This window comes from Abrus precatorius, unplaced genomic scaffold, assembly GCF_003935025.1.
Source record: "Abrus precatorius isolate BTA unplaced genomic scaffold, Abrus_2018 Scaffold10, whole genome shotgun sequence".
Classification (NCBI taxonomy): Eukaryota; Viridiplantae; Streptophyta; class Magnoliopsida; order Fabales; family Fabaceae; genus Abrus; species Abrus precatorius.
In genome coordinates, this window is record NW_020874292.1 from 629,360 (window position 1) to 648,928 (window position 19,569).

The 19,569-nt window shown below is 32.5% G+C and overlaps 3 protein-coding genes across 3 annotated transcripts; 1 reads left to right on the forward strand and 2 right to left on the reverse strand.

Moving 5' to 3' along the window:
• Positions 1-424: 424 nt before the first annotated feature.
• Positions 425-1,522, forward strand: LOC113852998 (DNA damage-repair/toleration protein DRT100-like). Its single transcript, XM_027483427.1, has one exon. The coding sequence runs from the start codon at positions 425-427 to the stop codon at positions 1,520-1,522; it is 1,098 nt and encodes a 365-aa protein (XP_027339228.1).
• Positions 1,523-7,414: 5,892 nt separating this feature from the next.
• LOC113852925 (protein gamma response 1) lies at positions 7,415-9,970 on the reverse strand. The gene is made up of 3 exons (XM_027483326.1): positions 9,161-9,970; positions 8,522-8,611; positions 7,415-8,303 (listed from the first exon to the last, which is right to left on the reverse strand). The coding sequence occupies exons 1-3, from the start codon at positions 9,852-9,854 to the stop codon at positions 7,633-7,635; spliced, it is 1,455 nt and encodes a 484-aa protein (XP_027339127.1). The 5' UTR covers positions 9,855-9,970; the 3' UTR covers positions 7,415-7,632.
• Positions 9,971-12,449: 2,479 nt separating this feature from the next.
• Positions 12,450-13,855, reverse strand: LOC113850362 (zinc finger A20 and AN1 domain-containing stress-associated protein 5-like). The gene has a single exon (XM_027480886.1). It carries the CDS (start codon positions 13,610-13,612, stop codon positions 13,205-13,207), a length of 408 nt encoding a protein of 135 aa, XP_027336687.1. The 5' UTR covers positions 13,613-13,855; the 3' UTR covers positions 12,450-13,204.
• Positions 13,856-19,569: the final 5,714 nt, after the last annotated feature.

The following is a 19,569-nucleotide window of genomic DNA, read 5'->3' on the forward strand; positions in this document are numbered from 1 at the left end:
ATTAAATATGTTTATTTTTCCACCTTTTCACATTGTAATCAATAATTAGTAATAATGATGGTAATTTTAAAAGGAAAAATTAAGCGCATCAAAAATTTATTTCAGAAACATAAAAAAAAGTGTGTAAATGGTTATAGTTAGGTTACAATAAAGTGTTTTTGATGGAGAAGAAAAGAAGGTAAAGATAGCTTGAGATATTAAAGATACCTGAAAATAAAATATAAATGATGAGTATAATAATTGAAAGGCTTGACTAAACCCCAGCATATGCATGTGGCATGTGCAAACCACTCACTAAATGCAAATGATATTTGAGGTGCTTTATACTTTTTTATTCACCAAACACGTATAGTATATATAAATGAAACCCATGCAAATGCAAACACACTCTTTCAGTGCATACCATTCAACACAACACAAACACATGGCTTCCTCACTCTTCTTCCAAACGTTGCTTCTCTTCGCCGTTATCTCCGCCGTCAGCCCCTGCCTGCCGTCAGAACGGGCAGCACTCTTGGCCTTCAAAACTGCCCTGACCGAACCATACTTGGGCATCTTCCGCACCTGGTCGGGCATCAACTGTTGCGATGGCTGGTACGCCGTCAGCTGCAACCCCACCACCAACCGCGTCACCGACATTAACCTCCGCGGCGAGTCCCAAGACCCAATCTTCCAGAAGCTTCGCCGCTCCGGCTACATGACCGGTAAAATATCGCCGGAGATTTGCAACTTGGGCAACCTCACCACGCTGGTCGTCGCCGACTGGAAGGCCATCTCCGGAGAGATCCCCCCATGCGTTGCCTCGCTCTCCTCACTCCGAATCATCGATCTCGCCGGGAACAAAATATCCGGCGAGATTCCGGCCGACGTGGGGAAGCTCCAGCAACTAGCCGTTTTAAACCTCGCCGACAATGACATATCCGGCATTATTCCGGCATCGATCGTGGACCTCGCCGGACTCATGCACCTCGACCTCAGCAACAACCGAATCGAGGGTGAGGTACCCTCCGATTTCGGAAAACTCGCCATGCTGAGTCGCGCTTTGTTGAGCCGGAACCAACTCACTGGTTCGATTCCCGAGTCGGTATCGAGAATGAACCGGCTTGCAGATTTAGATTTGTCATTGAACCGGATGGCCGGTTCGATCCCGGTCGAGTTGGGAAAAATGAAGGTTCTTTCTACGCTGAAATTGGATGGTAACTCTATGTCGGGTGAAGTACCTTCCACTTTGCTGGGCAATAAGGGTATAGGGATCCTGAACCTGAGCCGAAATGGGTTTTCGGGTACCATACCCGATGTTTTCGGGTCAGATTCTTATTTCATGGTCCTTGATCTGTCGTTTAATAACTTTTCGGGTAAGATACCCGGTTCGTTATCATCGTCCAAGTTCATGGGGCATTTAGATTTTAGCTTCAACCACCTATGTGGAACAATCCCAATTGGGTCTCCGTTTGATCATATTGATGCGGCGTCGTTTAGTAACAATGACTGTTTGTGTGGAAACCCGTTGAAGGCTTGTTGAGGGCGACCCGGATAAGTATCGGGTTGTTGGTGAATATTCCAAGATATAATTATTTGGTAACAGTGAAAGTCGAGTGTGATTTTGAATTTGATGTTATAGTTTTTGTCTTGTGATGTAATATATTATAGGGCCTAGAGTTGAAATGGATAAGTAATGGAGACCAGATGCTGCATACTTCTACTAGCACGTGCAAACAAGTGTGCGTAGGTCAAGCAAGTTCTGAATAGTGTTGCTTTGCATGTGGGTTTCTGAGTTGCATGTGAGTTTCAGAGCTGGACAACGTGATAGATTTGGATTATGATTCCATTTGGAAGGATTATGATCCCATTCATTCACCATCAAAGTCCATCCCATTTAGACAAGTTTATAATTTGTTCGTAAATGGACTAATAGATTTAATATTTCCAATTTGTCATTCCATGCTTCAGCAGTACAGATTTGTAATTTAGTGTCACTTCAAATTTGGACCTTTTAAACAAAACAATTTTCATGTAAATAGCTTTTCTTTAACGAGAACGATAATTAAATAGATCTCGAGAGGTTATACCAAATGGAATCAAGTTTGTCTCTCACCAAACCAGAGTCAACCTATGTTGAGGCAAACTTCGCACTCTACAATTTTTATTTTGTTTTGGTCTACAAGAGTTATAGTTAAGATATCATACTTTAGTCGTATGTTCCCTTCCAAGGAAGTATCGTTAGTTTTTCTTAGTTCGTTATCTACTTCTATAGAAAAAGAATAGTAAGACTTGAATTTTACAAATGCTGAATATAACTCCTCAAAATCTACTCCAAAACAATAAAGTGTAATTATAAACGTTGATTTGAAAAGTAACGGTTGATATTAAACAATTTCATGATTTGGTACACACAAGTATGCATTTTATTATAATCTCAACAACTAATTTTTCAGAAATAATTGTGGTGTATTGCTACACTCCCGAGGATTAAGTCCATTTTTTAATAGTGAGTGGAATCTTTATGCTCAAAACCCCGATCCCGATTCCAATAGTCATTCAACTTTCCATCCTCTCATGTTAACTTTCACTTTAAAGAAATCAAATTCACTGTGTAAAAACTTTTTACCAAAAAAATATATTCGCTTTAATGGATATCAACTTTTAAATTGTAAACCCATTTTTATAGTTACTTTCTTCTGTTCCTAAAATTTATCGAAAGAATTATGGTGCATTCATAATAATTTGTAAAATCCATAAAATAAAATTATCACTACTCTGCCATTTTAGGTTCCTGAAAACCAATGAAAAGTGAAATAAAATAGAATAATGCAGCGACCCCTACCACTTTGGGGGCACATGCTATGTGTATCATACCGTCCATATAAAATTAACTAAAAGCAAATCTTTATACCATTCAAATAGGCTTAAGCTCAACAACAAAGTTGAGAGTGGGAGGGTCCAGGAACAGGTAAAATAAGATCAAGAATTGAAAACAAAAATGGTTGCACAACCGTCAAGCATCATGTATCCCAAACTCCACCTACCATCTACCACAAAGTAAACTTGGCCCCCTCATTTTCTTGCAAAAATGTGCGCACCGCCCCTCACCTCGCTAACGCCCACATTTTTGGTGGCCCTCAGCATGTGGATGATTTCTGTTGGTTTTACTCCCTAAACCCAAAGGAAAAGGAGGGAAAAGGGAAAAAAGAAAAAAAAAAAAGACTCCGTAACTCTTGTTCATCATTTCCTTTCCCTTCCTTTTACATTTCCCGAGTTGCCAGTAGGTTATTTTTTCTTCTTTTCCTACTTAATTTGAATTAAGATTATCTTCGCAGCTTGCATTGCCTATCTTATCTGTCTCTGTTCTAAACATGACTAAAATTACATGTAAACTCATTAGCACATTCCGTTCTCTAATTAAGGTTGGTGAATGATTTCGGCGCTATATTTAAAAGTTGTCATGATATGGTGTATAGAAGGAGGAAGCGAGGTGATAACAAGGCTTTCCCAACTGTAAAATTTTAAATGGGAATAAATGCGTCTTCTATTTGGCAACAGAAAATGCGATTCCTATCATGTCCAGTAGTGGTCAGGAGAAAGTTGGTTGATGATTACAACCTCAAAAGTGAAAAAGCCTACGCAATTTGTCCCATGCATTCACCCCTTCACGGGCATTGTAATTATTTAACCTTTTTAGTCCTAACCGAACCCAAAACCTTTAATTCCGTGTTTTGGTCTATCTGAGTTAGCTTTTTCCGGATCTGGATTCGGTCGCCAAATTTTTTTACGTGTTTTTATATTTTTATTTAAGTCTATGTATTTTTATTTAAGCAAAAATGTAAATTTTTGCTTAAATGCACGATGTAGTTTCCGTGAGAACTGCACTAGACCCAGGTCTGCTTTTTTTCAAAAAAAAAAAAACTAAATTCACTTATCATTATTATGACAAGAGTTTAAACTTTTTAAGTAATATGCTTAATTTAAGTCTTTTAAAAAATTTAATTAATTAAATAAATCAAATTTGAACTTAAAAAAAAATCTATTAGACATATTTGAAATTTATAATATATTAAATAAATTAAATTTTAAAATAAATAAAATAATTATAAACCCTAATACTTTTTTAAAGTTGAAAGTTTTCTTACTTCGTATCTTCTAAAAGAGAAAGTCATACTTAATGAACTATTTTGTATTACTGTTATTTGATATATCTTTTACACATGATTTACATTTGTACTATCTCAATACGTATTTAATTAAATAAAAACATTTAATTTTATTACACATATTCAAAGCGTTGAACTACTTTTTTTATTACTTATTTAAAATATGTCTTATAGCTTTTATAAAAAAATTCTTATTTGAATGATTTAATAACCTATTTATAAAAAATTTTAATGACTTATCAATGGTCTTAATATAAAATAAGCCATTAAAAGAACTAATAAGCCACAACACACTTCAAAAAAAGTAAGGTTAAATTTAATAAAAAGTTTATAACAGATAATATATCATACTTAAGTTTTAAAATTATTAAATAGGTCAAGTTTATTTATACAAATTATAATCTAACCTAACTTATTTTCATCCCTGTTTTTAAAGAAGGCAATACTAATGCACATAATGCAGGTGAAAGCAATGACAAATTGGTCCATCCTTTAAGGATTTTAAAACAAAGCTCCAGCTAGAAGTTCGGCTGATGAGATGCAACAATGTTTCACAACTCAAAAAATAGCAAAGGACCATAATGGAATTTGAAATGCACTAAAATTTAGCACCGCCGTACAACCCAACCATTTGTTTATGGTCCAGCACCCTACCCTTCTTCAAGCTTAACGCACTAGTCATAGGATTTCTTTTTACACCTTTTTTAATGAAAATTTAATTCTAGAATGTATAAAATACACTCTTTTGGAAATTAAGTTTTCGAAGTGATTTCCAAACCATCTTTTTGGAATTTAATTTTTAGAATGTATTTAGCGCTCTTCTGTAAATTAAATTACAAAAATGAGTAGTAAATTACTTCCAGAATTTTATTTTGAAAAAAACCTCAAAAAAGAAACAAATAGGAAAAACAGGGCTGCAAAAAGAAATTCCCCTAATTGGTTTCATTCTACCTGTGTTAAACATAGTTGATGTCAAAATTGCCATCCCAGCCCACCAAAAGCTCATCACAAAACAGACCAGTCCCACCCCATCCCATTAAGAAAATGGGCTAAATTTTCTAGCCCAGCCCATTTAAGCGTGAGCTTGACAAGCTAACGGACTGGTTCACCAAAGACCTAGAAATCTTCTAGTCTTAGAAATTCTGCAAGTATTTGTTTGGTGTACAAAATCAGGTATGGAAATGAGGCTTGAAATTGGAATTAGAATTTGAAATTGTAATTACAACGTTTGGGAAGTTCTTGTGTTATTGGAATTGCAATTCTAAGATGCAATTTCATAAAATACCAATATAACTAAAACTAATGTTTCCTAACTTCAGAAAGAAAAAATCATAATGGTACAAAGACAATATTCATACCCATGTATTTCCTACTACTCTGTTGATTTTTGTTATGACATTTTTTTCTCTCTTATCATCAGTTGTTGAAATAGACCTTTTTAATTTATTGTCTATTAAATTCTTCAAGCTGAATATTCGTATGAAATAGCAATGTTATTCCTAAAATTTATTCTCAATTACCATTCTTAATCTCACCCCCACACTTGGATAGCCGTTTTCTCTTTTTCTACAACTCTTGCCCTGCCCCTGCCTAAAGCCCCCTCCCCCACAAGTCGCACCACTACCAGTACCTCCAATTGCTATTAATACCATGGATGTTAAAATCTCGATTTAACTTGTAAACTCTGCAATCTTAGATAAGGAAATCGTGTCAAATCACACGTAAACTCGTTTTTGGATAAATTCGGGTAAACTGTTGAGTTTACACCAGATTTTACTTGTGTAACAAAACAAAGGCAAAATTACCTTTTTTTCACCAAAATAACACCATTTGGAATGTGAGCACCACTTTTCTTCCCTCTCGCAAGTTGTGAAACATCACATTTATAATTATGGCACCAAAAATACATTAACATTATATGATTTGACTATTATTTGGAATGACAGCACCACTTTTCTTCCCTTTCCACAAGTTGTGAAACATCGCATTTATAATTATGCCACCAAAATCACATTATCATTATATGATTTGGCTATTTAAGTATGATTCTAACTTTATTATTGAACTTTATTTCATTATTATGAGTTTTAAATATTATTCTTACATGAGGTAAACTCTTACAAGTTTACGATTTGTGTTTACAGACATTTCACGAGTTTACAAAACTCATGAGTTTAACAACCTTAATTGCTACTACTAACACCACTCTTACTAACATTATCACTCTTACTGCATTGCACCTACCGGAACTCATTGTCTCCACCACTGTCATTGCCATTGTCACTAGACTCACTAATATTACTATTAACTGCTTCTGCCACCACCACCTCCAATAATCATCTTTGCCACTACAGCCATCACTACTTTCACTCCCATAATCAACTACCATCACCATCATTATTGTCACCACACAAGTAGATCAATTTTTTCTACTCAACCTCAATTTAATCTTGCTCATAACTACTCCTAGTTAGCTAGAGTTTTCAATATGGAATTAAAATGCAACTTAGAATTATACTTCCAACCAACAGAATTAAAATTGAAATTACAATTATAAACACAAAATTTCAATTTCGTGCATCAAACAAATCCTAATAGTTTGTATTCTGCTTTATTGTCGTGTTACTACTAGGATTGTTTAAAGGAATTGAATTGGCCAACTGGTCAGTTGAGGTGGTAAGGTTACAAGTATAAAGCTTTAGATGGGTCAAGATTTTTGGGCCTCTATGCTCTATCCACATAATTTTAACAGGTAAACAAGCCAGCTTGACAGGTTTGGCTAGCGTTGAGGGCCCAAATTTCATTGATTGATACAAATTCATTCAACAGAATCCATAGCACTGTAACAAAATGTCATTTTCAAGTTTGCAAAATTCACATATCATTGTAACAAATTGTCCCTTGTTAGTAGCTAGTGCGGTATGTGCGCCCCATCCCCTCCCCTAGCCCTCAGATGCCCCTCCCCTCCCTAATCCCCCAAACTCCTGCCTTCCTACCCCGACCGAAAAAATAAAGTTCACGACAGTAATCCTGAATAGTTTAGACCAGAGACTAAATAATTTAAAGGCTTTCCTTCCTTTTTCAGAAAACAATATAAATATACACAAACATAAATAAATAAGAAATAGAAATAAAATCTGAGCAAAAGTATACTGTTTAGAAGAGTATAATAAAATGGATAAATTTTTTATAGTAAGTTAGAATATAAAGTTTATTAATTCACAGGCACATGGTATCTACCACTATTAGACAATACAAAAGGGGTTTAGTATGCCTACGCATGAACTGGCGATGAAAAGTTTTGCCTCTTGGCATTATGACTCTGTAAGATGATCCATGTATCAGTCGATAACATTCTAATAGCCAAGGTTAGGTAAACTCCTTTTTTTAAATTTACCAACAAGAAAATAAAAGTTGGCAAAGTTTAATTGGATATTAAATCTATTCATAAATCAAACAATAGCAATCCGGCCAAAATCTATTCTTATATTTCAGATTCAAATCCAATATTCCAAAATCCTTCGGGAGTCAAGGGTGGAACATACCTATATCGATGTCTAGAAACACCATCATGGTGCTCACAGCGGAAATTATGCTTACTGCTGTCAGCATCCTTGCCATCAGCATTAGGAAGAACAGCATCATAGAACTTTCTACATTGTTTGCATTCAACTCCTTTTAAGTTTTCACGCTCAGCTTTCTTCCTCACTAGTTCAACATACTTGAAACTCCTTTTGTTGACCACTGTAATTGAAGATTGCTTTTTCTGGGGACTGCTTCGTGCATTCATATCCTGTGTTTCATCATCTGAGCTGTTCATGCTAATGTCTTTCTGAATTGGGTGTGGCAGCTCTTCCTTATTCAAATCCTTATTTAAAATTTCTCTGACATTCTCAAGAGGAGTGTCAAGAAAATCATCATGAGGGTCAGGACCTGATCGACTATGATGGGTACTGGTTTGCCTCCATGAAGATGCAGGCCGCTTTGTACCAGAAACGGAGACTAAATTTGTACCGGATGAACATTTCCAGCTACCACGAAATCCAGAAGAAGGAGAACACAAATTGGCTCCTCTGTCATCCTCTGATACCTTCACCTTCACTTCATTTGTGTCACACCCAGAAACAAACACGTCTGGAGTTTTCTTTTCAAGGCCTGAAATAATAGAAAGTAGACAGTGGAATTAGGGGTTAGCAAGTGACCTAAATCATACACTTCACTATCTCCAAATAGTACCATTAGTCAACAATAAAATCTATGTATGTTATGTAATCTCGAGCAGATGGATCAGAGTGAACGTTATTTCATAAAAAGAGAGCAGAGTAAACATTATACTACAGCAACAAAGACAGCAGAATGACAACTCAATTTACCTCCACCGTCTTCTTCCCCTCGGATTTCACTCTTCACTTTAGCCATTTCACAAGCACCCATAGTCATGTCATTGTTTTCAGATGCGAGACCTGCAATAACATGTCATACATGAACAATCAATCACAAGGAGACAAAGATGAAACCATAGCAAATGTCTAGATAAAGGCAGCTTCGTGCCAGAATTAAATCACTTGTCCCAGTTACCTGTCTCCTTACACATCCCTCCAATCAAAACATAACACTAAGCAAAAAAATTTAAAAGTTAAGAATATCTCTCTTTGCAACAGTCTCTCTTAACTGTTGGCCTATACTTGGATTGGTCAAAGGGGATAGAACAGAATGAAATGAAACCTAATGAAACGCAATTCATTCTATCCCATCCAATACTCAGCTTTTTCTTCCCCATCCAATGTGGGGCTACGGGATCAAACCATTCTTTTTTCCATTCAGTCATAAGAATACCGAAACAATTCACCAAAAGAAAAACTAAAATGAGAGCCATTTACAAAGGTAGTAACTAACGAAAATTGTTTAAAATCCTCAACTAAAATGCTCCACTTATATAATTTCGAAGACAAATAACAAGAAAACACGTGATAAATTAAACCCTTCGTAACAGAAACTTGCATCTTACATACCAGGTTCTGTGATTGGACTCTGATGCATATTTTCGTTTTCGTGAAGCATGTTTTCCTCAGTGAGACCAACCTTTCGGCGAAGATAAATGTGCTGAGACTTAAGCCTCTTATACGCTTCAGTTACCCTATCTCTCTTCGCTTTCTCAGCCTGCAATTCACACGTCAACGATTCCACTCTTGCAAGCAGCTTCCGATACGAGTCTTCGTCTTGAACCCTCTTTGATGCCTCTTCTTCAAATTCTCGCGATTTCGCTCGCAACTTATCGTCCAAATCGTCGATTCTCCCCAATAGAATCGCCTTCTCGTTCTCGCAACTCTCGAATTTGGAAACAGCGGCTTTCCGCTTCTCTTCGGCGTCTCTGAGCGAGGACTCCTTGGACTGCACCAACTCCATGAGGCTCTTCTGAAGTGCCATGCCTTCGTCGACCTCGCGCTCGAGGTGTTCGATGCGACGTCGTTTCGCGAGGAGCTCGTGGGAGAGTTTGGCGGTGTTGGATTGGAAGTGAGGGTAGAGCTGGGAGCAGAAAACGTATTCGATTTGGGAGATTCGGTCTTTGGCTTCTTGAATGGAAGCGACGAGAATGGTGCTGAGGCCGGTGACGAGTTTTTCGTCGACGGCGGGGAGGGGAAACCGTAATTTGGGAGATTGGGGTTGGGGCATTCTCCCTGCGGTTACTGCCTCCGGTTCGTCCATTCTTGCGCTGAATTTGGGAACGGTAACGAATCGAATGAGAAACGAAATTGAGAGGAATGGAATGGAAGCTGTTGTGAGGACTGTTACTGTGTTTCAGTGGTTTCTCACTGTCGCGCGGGATTCTTTCCTTCTTTCAAAATTCTGGGGAGTGAAATATTTACGATTTCTCAAAAGGTAAAATCAGAGAACGTAAGAGATGAAAGATGAGAAATATTGTTCTTTTTTTTATTTTTTTATAAAGTTCTTTTAAAATTTATCTACAAATTTGTTTGTATAATTTTTTGTAGATTCTTTTGCAAACTATTTGTGTAAGAAATTATTTGTAAATTTATTTTTACTAAAATTTGTAGAAAAATTACCACATTTTAATTTTTACAAAAATAATTACTTACAAAAGTTTTTCCTGTAACAACAAACTTTTACAAGAAACATGTTTTTCTGCAAATTTTTTTATAATTTTTTCAGAAAAGTTTGTAAAGAAACTCTAAAATTCTAGCAGTCAGAGGCGGATATATATCCAACCATGAAAAGTTTTAATTAGTATAAAAATATTTAAATATATAAATAAGAAATAAAATGTATAAAACATACTTTTTAGTTGTATTTAATTATATATGTATATGTAAATTTATATAAATTAATGACATTACATTAATATGTTTTAATAAATTATTATATGAAATTTTAGAATGTAAGATTTAATTTAAATTATTAAAATTATGAAGATAAAATAAAAACTGTTGAAATTTATGAAACTAAAATTACACACACATATATATATTATCTGAATATTTTTTGGAAATTTTAATTTTGAGTCTCTCAAACAAAATTATTTTAGTTCCTTTCTTTTTAAGTTTAATATTTTGGACCTGCGGTGATTTTGTAGCCTGACAAAAAATGAGAGTGTTGATTTTAGAAGAACCAGGGATTAAACTAAATAAAAAAAATAACAAAAATATACACTCTTTTCATTCATTTTTATTTTAGTATTTTTGTCATAATTCAATTGTTATTCATGATTGACTTTTTGTCTCGTTTCTTGCATAATTACAATGATTAGAATTAAAACGAAAAAACATTTTTGTTTCTGTTTTGAGTTTCAGTTTCTATCTTGGGTGACATTAATTAGCACACTCCAAATGGCCAAAACGTGACAATGCTTTCCCCGTCAATCAGTGAATGGGTTCTTACAAAATCACCCAAAACGAAAGGGAAAAAAAGTAACCAAAAACAATTTGCTGCGAGACATGTTCTTTGCTTGCTCATACCGTACAAATAATTTATTAACCAAAAGTAGTGAGTAATATCATTTACCATGAATGAATCTTTTCAAAGGGCAATGACAATGACAATGAAAATTAAAATTAAAAAAAAATGATGTTGAGGTGCAAAGGACAATGAAAAGAATCACGTTCGACCAACAAAAAAAAGTTAAAGCAGAAGAATCTTAACATATGCAAGGATGTCTATACGTTTGTTCTGTGCTTTATGTTATGCGAAACCACAGTGTTTGCTTGTTTTCTTCCCCAAATCAGCGTCATACGATCAATGAGATTTAGGTTTCTAAATGCATGTTTTCACAAGTGTTCAAATTTCTAAATTCAATTTTAAATATGTAAATGTGAAATTAATTAAGTTTAAAAATATTTGAGTTGTTCTCTTTCTTATTAAACCATGTAATTGCTTTTACATTAATTCTTTAAATTTTTTAAAACTTAATTTATAATTAAATATTATTTATTATGATTATTAAAATATATATTTTGAAATAGTAAAATTGATTGGAAATCTAAACGAAAAATACGGTCCTCTCTTTGTCTGCTTTTATGGAAAATACTACACGTCAGGGAAGGATTGGCAAAGTAAAAGAAGCCAATCGGCATGAGAATGAGAGAGACGAGCGCACATCATCATCGCGCATGGTTTACGCACAAGCCATGCCATGCCATGCTTCGTAATGGTAATGCTTCATATGCACAGTTCAACCTCTGGATTTTCTCCTCAACTCGCTTAATTTCGTATACGATACATTGCTATGCTTTGATGGAGACTTTATTTATTTATTTATTTCATAAATACCATGCCCCACAAAAATTATGGTCCCCTAGTGATTATTTTATTTGACATTTTAAAATTATCCCTTCTTAATATTTAAATTATAGTATCCACCGTTTACAGCATTTGATACCCTGTCAAATTAAATATTATCTAATAAATTATTCTATTACGACACGCCTTTTGGTGAATAATATTTATAATTTCAAATTTAATATTCTAAAATCAAGTTTGCCATTAGTATAAAGTTATCAACCATATTTCCGACTTTTCCAAATAATATAGATAATTTTTACCGTTCATATTGTTTTTTTATGAAAAATATCCGGTCTCGATAAAACATTTAAAACTTAAAAAATATTAAATTTAATTAACTTTAAACTACAAAAAAATATAAAAAACTGTGCTAACTTTTTAATTAATAAAGACAATATTTCATTACTATTATAATATTTTTTATTTATGTAAACAAATAAATGTCTTATTTTTATCTTCTAAGTAAAATATATTTTTTTATTTCTTATTTTTTATTTCAATTACAAAACAATTATAAAAGAACAAAATAATGCTCAAATGGCATCCACCGCCACCAAATCCTAGGCGTTCGATCATGACATTCCCTCGGGATTCTTCCATCGAAAAAATATAAAAGCAGAACGTAATTATCTATCATACACGTGGCGCAACCCTATTGGCTAGAATGCGCCAAAAGTTACGAGTCACTGTCCCCGAAAACAAAAAACCGGAAGCACGAAATCTCGCTGCGGCTACATCACGACACGAACTCACCCACTCAATAATATATCGCGAAAACAATCGTCACATGTCAAATCATGTGGGTCCACCCAACTTTCTATCATCATCACCATTCTCGAAAATTCCAAATTCAAAGTACAACACAAATTGACAATTATATCCTCACATCCCCTTAAAATTTACTCTCCCACACCCCTGAATCCTATGCTTCCCAAGTCCTACCAAACCAAAAAAAGATAAAATTCACATAATAAACAACACAATAACTTAAAAATTTCCAAGCCCAAATTTAAAAAAAAAAAACATAAAAATTTAGAAATTATGTAAGAAAATAAAAAAGATGAAGTTCATCTTTTCGTGTTACAATTTCTCAGCTTCACACACGCGCCCGAGTCGCGTCTCGGAGAAAGAGACGCGCGTAATTAACTAATCGCGATCGGAATAGTTCCTCGCTGCAAGTTTAGCCTTTCAACCGCGTCGTTTCAACGTAGTTTCGTGTTTTCCTTTTTTCTCTCGAGATTCATCCCCGATTTAGGGTTTCAAACTTTGACGATCTTCGCGGCTTTGACGACGGGGTTTTCTCTGGCGATGGCTTCTCTTCCTGCGGCTTTGTAGTCGTAGGAGCAGTCGTGTCGGTCGGAGTAGCGATGCTCGGCGCAGAAGAGTTCGCCGCACCGGCAACGGAATCCGGTTAGGCCAACACGTCGGCGGCAGCCGGAGCAGCGGTTGACGGCGCGCTTGGGCTCGGAGGACGGGGCTTGATCGGTTTGCAAGGGGTCTTGAGGAGGGAGGGGTCTCTTGGGGGAGCGCGATGACGCGGCGGGAGCGGTGGTGGATGCGTCGAAGAATCTAGAAGGTTCTGGAATGGTGGCGGGGTTGGTGCTGCAGGGGGTGATGGTTTCAGGGACCTTGAAATCGGTTTCGTTCTTCTCTGCCTTCTGAGCCATGGTCTGTTTAGAGGGAGAGAGAGAGGGAGAGAGTTAAGAGAGATTGGGGATGGGATTGAGAAGAGAGAAAGGAGAGGAACGAGTGATTTGTAAGAGATGGGTTGTGAGGTTGGTAATGGAAATGGAATATGGACCTCATAGAGACGCGTATCAAACCTTTTCATGCCATCTGCAATTACCAACTTGTCCACCTTCCTTTTTCTTCTGTCCCACCATCACCACCATCCCCCCTCCTCTTTTGACGTGTTCATTTCATTATTATGAATTATTCTACTATTATACTACAATATTCACGTTCTGTCAACAATTAATAATAAAGAGTTAAGTTTTTAACTTTATAATTTCATTTTACTTGTTATTTTTATTTCTAACTTATTCAAATATAATATATTTCAAGTTAGTCATTATAATGAGTTATCTTAATAAAAATTATCAAAATTACTTACTTGATATGCCTAAGTTTCAAACGTGACACACAAAAGGATCTTAATACAAAGAAAATACATTATTGTTTTTGCTAGTAGGGTGCACTCTCTCTCTCTCTCTCTCTCTCTCTCTTCCTGCGCATGTAGTTGTTAAAAAGCAGCATAGTTGATGAAGGAAAGGCATAATGATTTCTATAAAATATTGAGAAAATGGATGGTGTAATGTTTTGATTATACAAATGAATTTTTCCCTTAGCGTGAGGTTGAAAAGGGCCTTTTATTTGTGTTCACTACAATGCCATAAATGAAGAATAATGAATTATATACATGTCTGGCTAAATGGAGCAACAAAAATCGAATAGGGATTAATCCAAACATGCTCCCACAAACTTGAAGATTTGAGCGATGTAGCTAAGGAGGAAAGAAATCTAGCTGACTTTACATCCAAGTGATCTTGTTAGGAACTGGTTGGCAATGGCAATCATGCACAAAAAGGTTCAATATTTTATTTTTCACCGCTTTAGTAAAGCACACCACATTTTGATACTCTTCATATGGTACCAAAATTACCTTAAGTTTAAAATATAAAGCACATTTTATCTTTGAAACCAACAATTTTGAACAAATTTATTTTACTGACTATACTTAAGTTTAATAAAGTTTAACTAATAATAAAAAGTATGTTAGAAATTAGATTATTATTATTATAATAATATTGTTGAGGGTAGCATGGGAATGAAAAGGGTAAAATAGGGAAATTAAAGGGTAAAAAATGGTGAGCGGTGACAACAGGGAAGAAGCCTGCCGCCCAATCTGACCACGAATGATACCCCTAATTCTTTAAGAGGTCATTTTCGTCCCCATCGTGACTCACACGTGTGCTTCGCACGCTTATTGCCCCCCACTAGTACGTGCCCGCGTGTCCCACCCATTCTGATGGGCATCACAGCGTGCTTGTTTTTCTCATTAGCTCGCATTCAACGGTAGGATTCCTATTGTCTCCTTTTTGCAAGTTACATTTTTTTATGTAAGTGACAATTTGATTTGACTTTAAAACATTTTATTACGGTATAATTTGCTTTTTCAGTAACGTTTTTACACAATGTTTAAATTGAAAATTTTAGTTTAAAAAAGTAAACACGTGTCAGTTAAATTAATTTGACTTAAAAGTTATATTACACAAAATAAGAAGTTTAATAATGCATTATTTAATAATATTAAATAAATTTATGTAAAATATATTAAATAATTTGGATTTATGTTTTATTTATTCAATTTTATATGTAATTTATTTAATGATAAAAAATATTAATGAGAGAATTGAAAAATGTGCGTTATTCATGTTTTTTTTATATAAAAATAAAAGTTTTATTTTTTTTCATGAAATCAATTTTATCATTATATAATATAACATAAATTGTTTGAATAAGAAGACATTAATATTATTTTAAATGCTTATTAGTATTTAACTGAAATACTATACAATGTGAAATTGAATTTAGGAATATTAGGACAATATTATCTTTTAACATTTGGTATGAAATTAGTATTATTAATTGAGTACTACATCGTTATAGATATTTTTTATTTTCATAATGACTTGATTAAAATTTTTATTGCAATTGAAAGAATTTTAATATCATAAAATTATTGATATTTAAAAGCTCTTTGTAAATTTAATTATGATATTTAAAAGCTCTTTGTAGATTAAAATTATCATCAGAGTGTTTATTAATTTTTCAATTTTTAATGGATACTCTTAGAATAGTAATTTTTAATTTTATTTTCTTATTTTTATAATAATAATAATTATAGACAGTAAATAAATAAATTCAAGAATAACCTAAAACAAAATTTTAAATTTTTTTAATTCTTTTAAGTGTGTTAACGTGAGAATGAAAGTAACGGCTGCAGCAAGAAATTAAATAGAAGTAAAAGAATAACAAAGTGGTACTACTGAATATAAAAATATTACAAAAGCAAACTAAAAGAGAAGAAATTTTAAGAACTGTCGATAATGTTTTGAAGTTTATTGTCAATTAAAGAAAGTCCACATACATTGGGTGTTATTATTTGCAATAATCTTATCCTATCTATTCAGGGCAAAAGACTTCTCACTGCAAATCCAATCCTCTCGTCAGCTATTTCCTCATCTTCAAATACCATCATCGATATAAAAAAATTATAATAAAAATATTAATATTAATACTTAAGATTAAATTTAAGTAACTAATTACAGTAAATTTTTATTAAAAAATATTTATTATATTTTTATAAATTTAGCATAATGAATGTGTGTTTTTTTAATAAAAAAAATTCATACTTTTAAATATTTAAATTCAATAATAAAAATTGAGATTAATAAAATTTATAAAATATAATAAATTTCATCATTAAATAACTAAATATATTTTGAAGATAAAATTAAAGTGCAGGTCTAGGTGTTTTCTTAACTAAATTTAGTGTTATATATTTTTTAAAGTTATAATTAAATAAATTACTCATTTTATTCTTATAGTTAACACTTTTACAAATTATTACTATATTTAAAAGTTTATGTTTTATTCTTAATATAAGTATTTTGTTATGTTTTACCCTCTGGTTTAATATTGTTAACACAATTATAAATGGCAAATAGGAATTCAAAAAAAATTTATGTACAAACTAAATTGTAAACTTTTTTATAAAGACTAAATTTATAATTTCATCTATATATTATAAAGTTTTTTTTTTATACATCACTATTTTAAAGTTAAATAAATTTCATAAATAGACAGATTTAAATTAATTTTATTAATTATAAATAAATTATAGAGATGAATATTTTAAAGTAAAATTTTATAAAAAATTATTTAATTAAAATATATTAACATTAAATTTCAATTCATATAAAATAAGAAAGAATATTTTCTATTAATATAATGAAGACAGTTTAAAATTTAAATAAATTTATTTGAATTTATTTAAGATTAAAATGTAATTTTTTAATAAAAAAATCTAATAGAATTTGATTCTTCACAATAATATATATCTAATAAATTTCGGAACATTCACAACTTGGTAGGACTATCAGCAAACATGAACTTGGGTCTTAACGTGAATCAAGAAAGTATTACTTAAACCAACTTGGAAACTTGACAAGTTTCTTTCATATAAATACAAGAAACTTTGCCAACTTGATAAAAAAATATGTATTTAAACTTAAAAAATACTAAACTTTGTGAGTATTTTCAAATAAAATTGAAGGTGAATAATAAATAATTTGATTATATATTATGAATAAAACTTGTGTGTAGATGAGATGAGACTTAAATTTGGTTAGCATAAATGATTATAGAACTTATCACTTTGGGTATCAAAATTCATGGGTTGCATGTTTGTGATAACCATATGAATCTGGCGTTGGAACATCTTCTCTGTTCCTAATTATATTATATTCACCGTAAATTTGTATACTGCTAATTAATTAAATATATCATATAATATTTATAATTAACTGACAATATAAAATATTTTTATATTATAAAACTTTGACCAAACATCGAACCCAATTAACCGAAGAATAAATATCCACACTAGAAGTGTCCCATTGTTGACATGTTCTTCCTAATTACTGCTTCATTAATTGATTAAATACCTACACTGCCAACTGGGGAAGACAACAATTATGAACCTTCTTTACGTGTTCATTTTTCAAAATAAAGTAATTAACTATAAAATTTATTTTGTATTTTTATATTAATTAATAAGATTCTTACTTTTTAACATTCATATTTCGTTTAATTACATTTTAAATTAAATTTATATTGCAATTAACAATAAAAATAATTACATAAAATAAACGTTGTATAAATTGATTTTTTAATATATATTTAAAGACACGTAATAAAAATGTATGTACGATAACTTTTATTAAAAATTATAAAATTTAACATATTAATAATATTAAATATTATTTTTTAATAAAAAATATTATTACTTTATTTTCGTTTTTGGTAAACTAATTATTACGTTCCTACATAGATACATTGGAAATATGATAAAATAAGATCCATCCCTTAAATGGACTCATCCAATTCACCATTTAAATTAATTGAATTAGAAAGATCAAAACTCATTAACTCTTGTAACCTAAAACTGAAAGTAAGTTTAAGAAATACCGACCTAAGGTGTTGCAAATAAAAAAACATATTATATATTTATTACATTAAAATTATAAAAATATAATAAATAATTATTTTAATAAAAATTGATTATTATTAATTGTAACATTTTCCTTACAGAATAAGCAACCCCGTTGTACTCTGCTGCATCTTGACACCGTAACAGTAGTAATGCGTTTGGGCAACTTAATAGCAAAACAGCTGAAAGTTTAGTCGTGTATACGCCAATGGTTTGCCAAAACGACAACGCATGTTCCTTCCCTGTTGCCAGCTGTCCGCGTTTTTTCCCACTATAAATAAATACCCTTTCTCTTCCCTTCTCCTTACACCATTCACATTCTCCGCAACAATTCGATATCTCAAAGCATTACCCTCTTCACTCTCGACTTTTCGCTATGGCAAAGCTAACCCCATTCAAATCCTTCACCTTTTTCCTTGTTCTTGCCGTCTTCTCCCTCGCCGCTTCCGCCCAAGAATTTTCACCGGCGTCGTCTCCGGCACCGAGTCCTGACGCCGGAGCTGTGGGATCCGTGTCTTCCTCCGCTATGATGATAGTTGGCTCGCTTCTGTTTTCTCTTATGGCCGCGTTCAAGTTCTAAGATTTATATTATATTGAGAGCTTCACCATGATATATCAATATTCCATGTGTTACTGTTTATTTATTTCATTTTTATTGTTATTATTTGTAGGTGTTAGTGAGAAATAAGAGGGATTTTGATCCTTCATAAAATTTTGTTATTATGTGATACTGTAATATATTACACCGTTGTGATGTTGTATTTGTGCTTGCTTTCTTTATTTTCTCGTTTTTCGGATGTTATTTTTTCTTTGGTGGTGAGAATTTTTAATTTTATTTTGTTTAAATTTTTGTTTTCCTAATATATCAGATATTGGTTCAAATGATTGTACACTATGAGGCACCTATTTTGATACATTACTGGCAATAGAAACCAAAATTAAAGTTTTTGAAATTATAAAGACCAAAAGTTAATATTTAAGAATAAGATTAATATAAATTATGGTGAATAAAAGTATATTTAATTGTTTTTATAATTATAAGTGGTAACAATTAATTAAGCATTTAAATAAACTCTCATTGGATAAATTTTTTTTATAAGATATACAAATTTATTAAAATGAACTTAAAAAATTCATTAAAATAAAAAACTTCCATAAAATCTTCATAATTTTTTTTTTCAAACACACCTGATATCAATAATGATTATAAAACCTGAAATTATCAATGAACTAAAATATTTTGGACTCTCTAAAATTATCTCACAATTTTTAAAAATAAAATTAAAAAACCAAAGTAACTAATTTTTAAAAAAATAAAAATATGAAAGCAAATATGATGCTCAATAACAT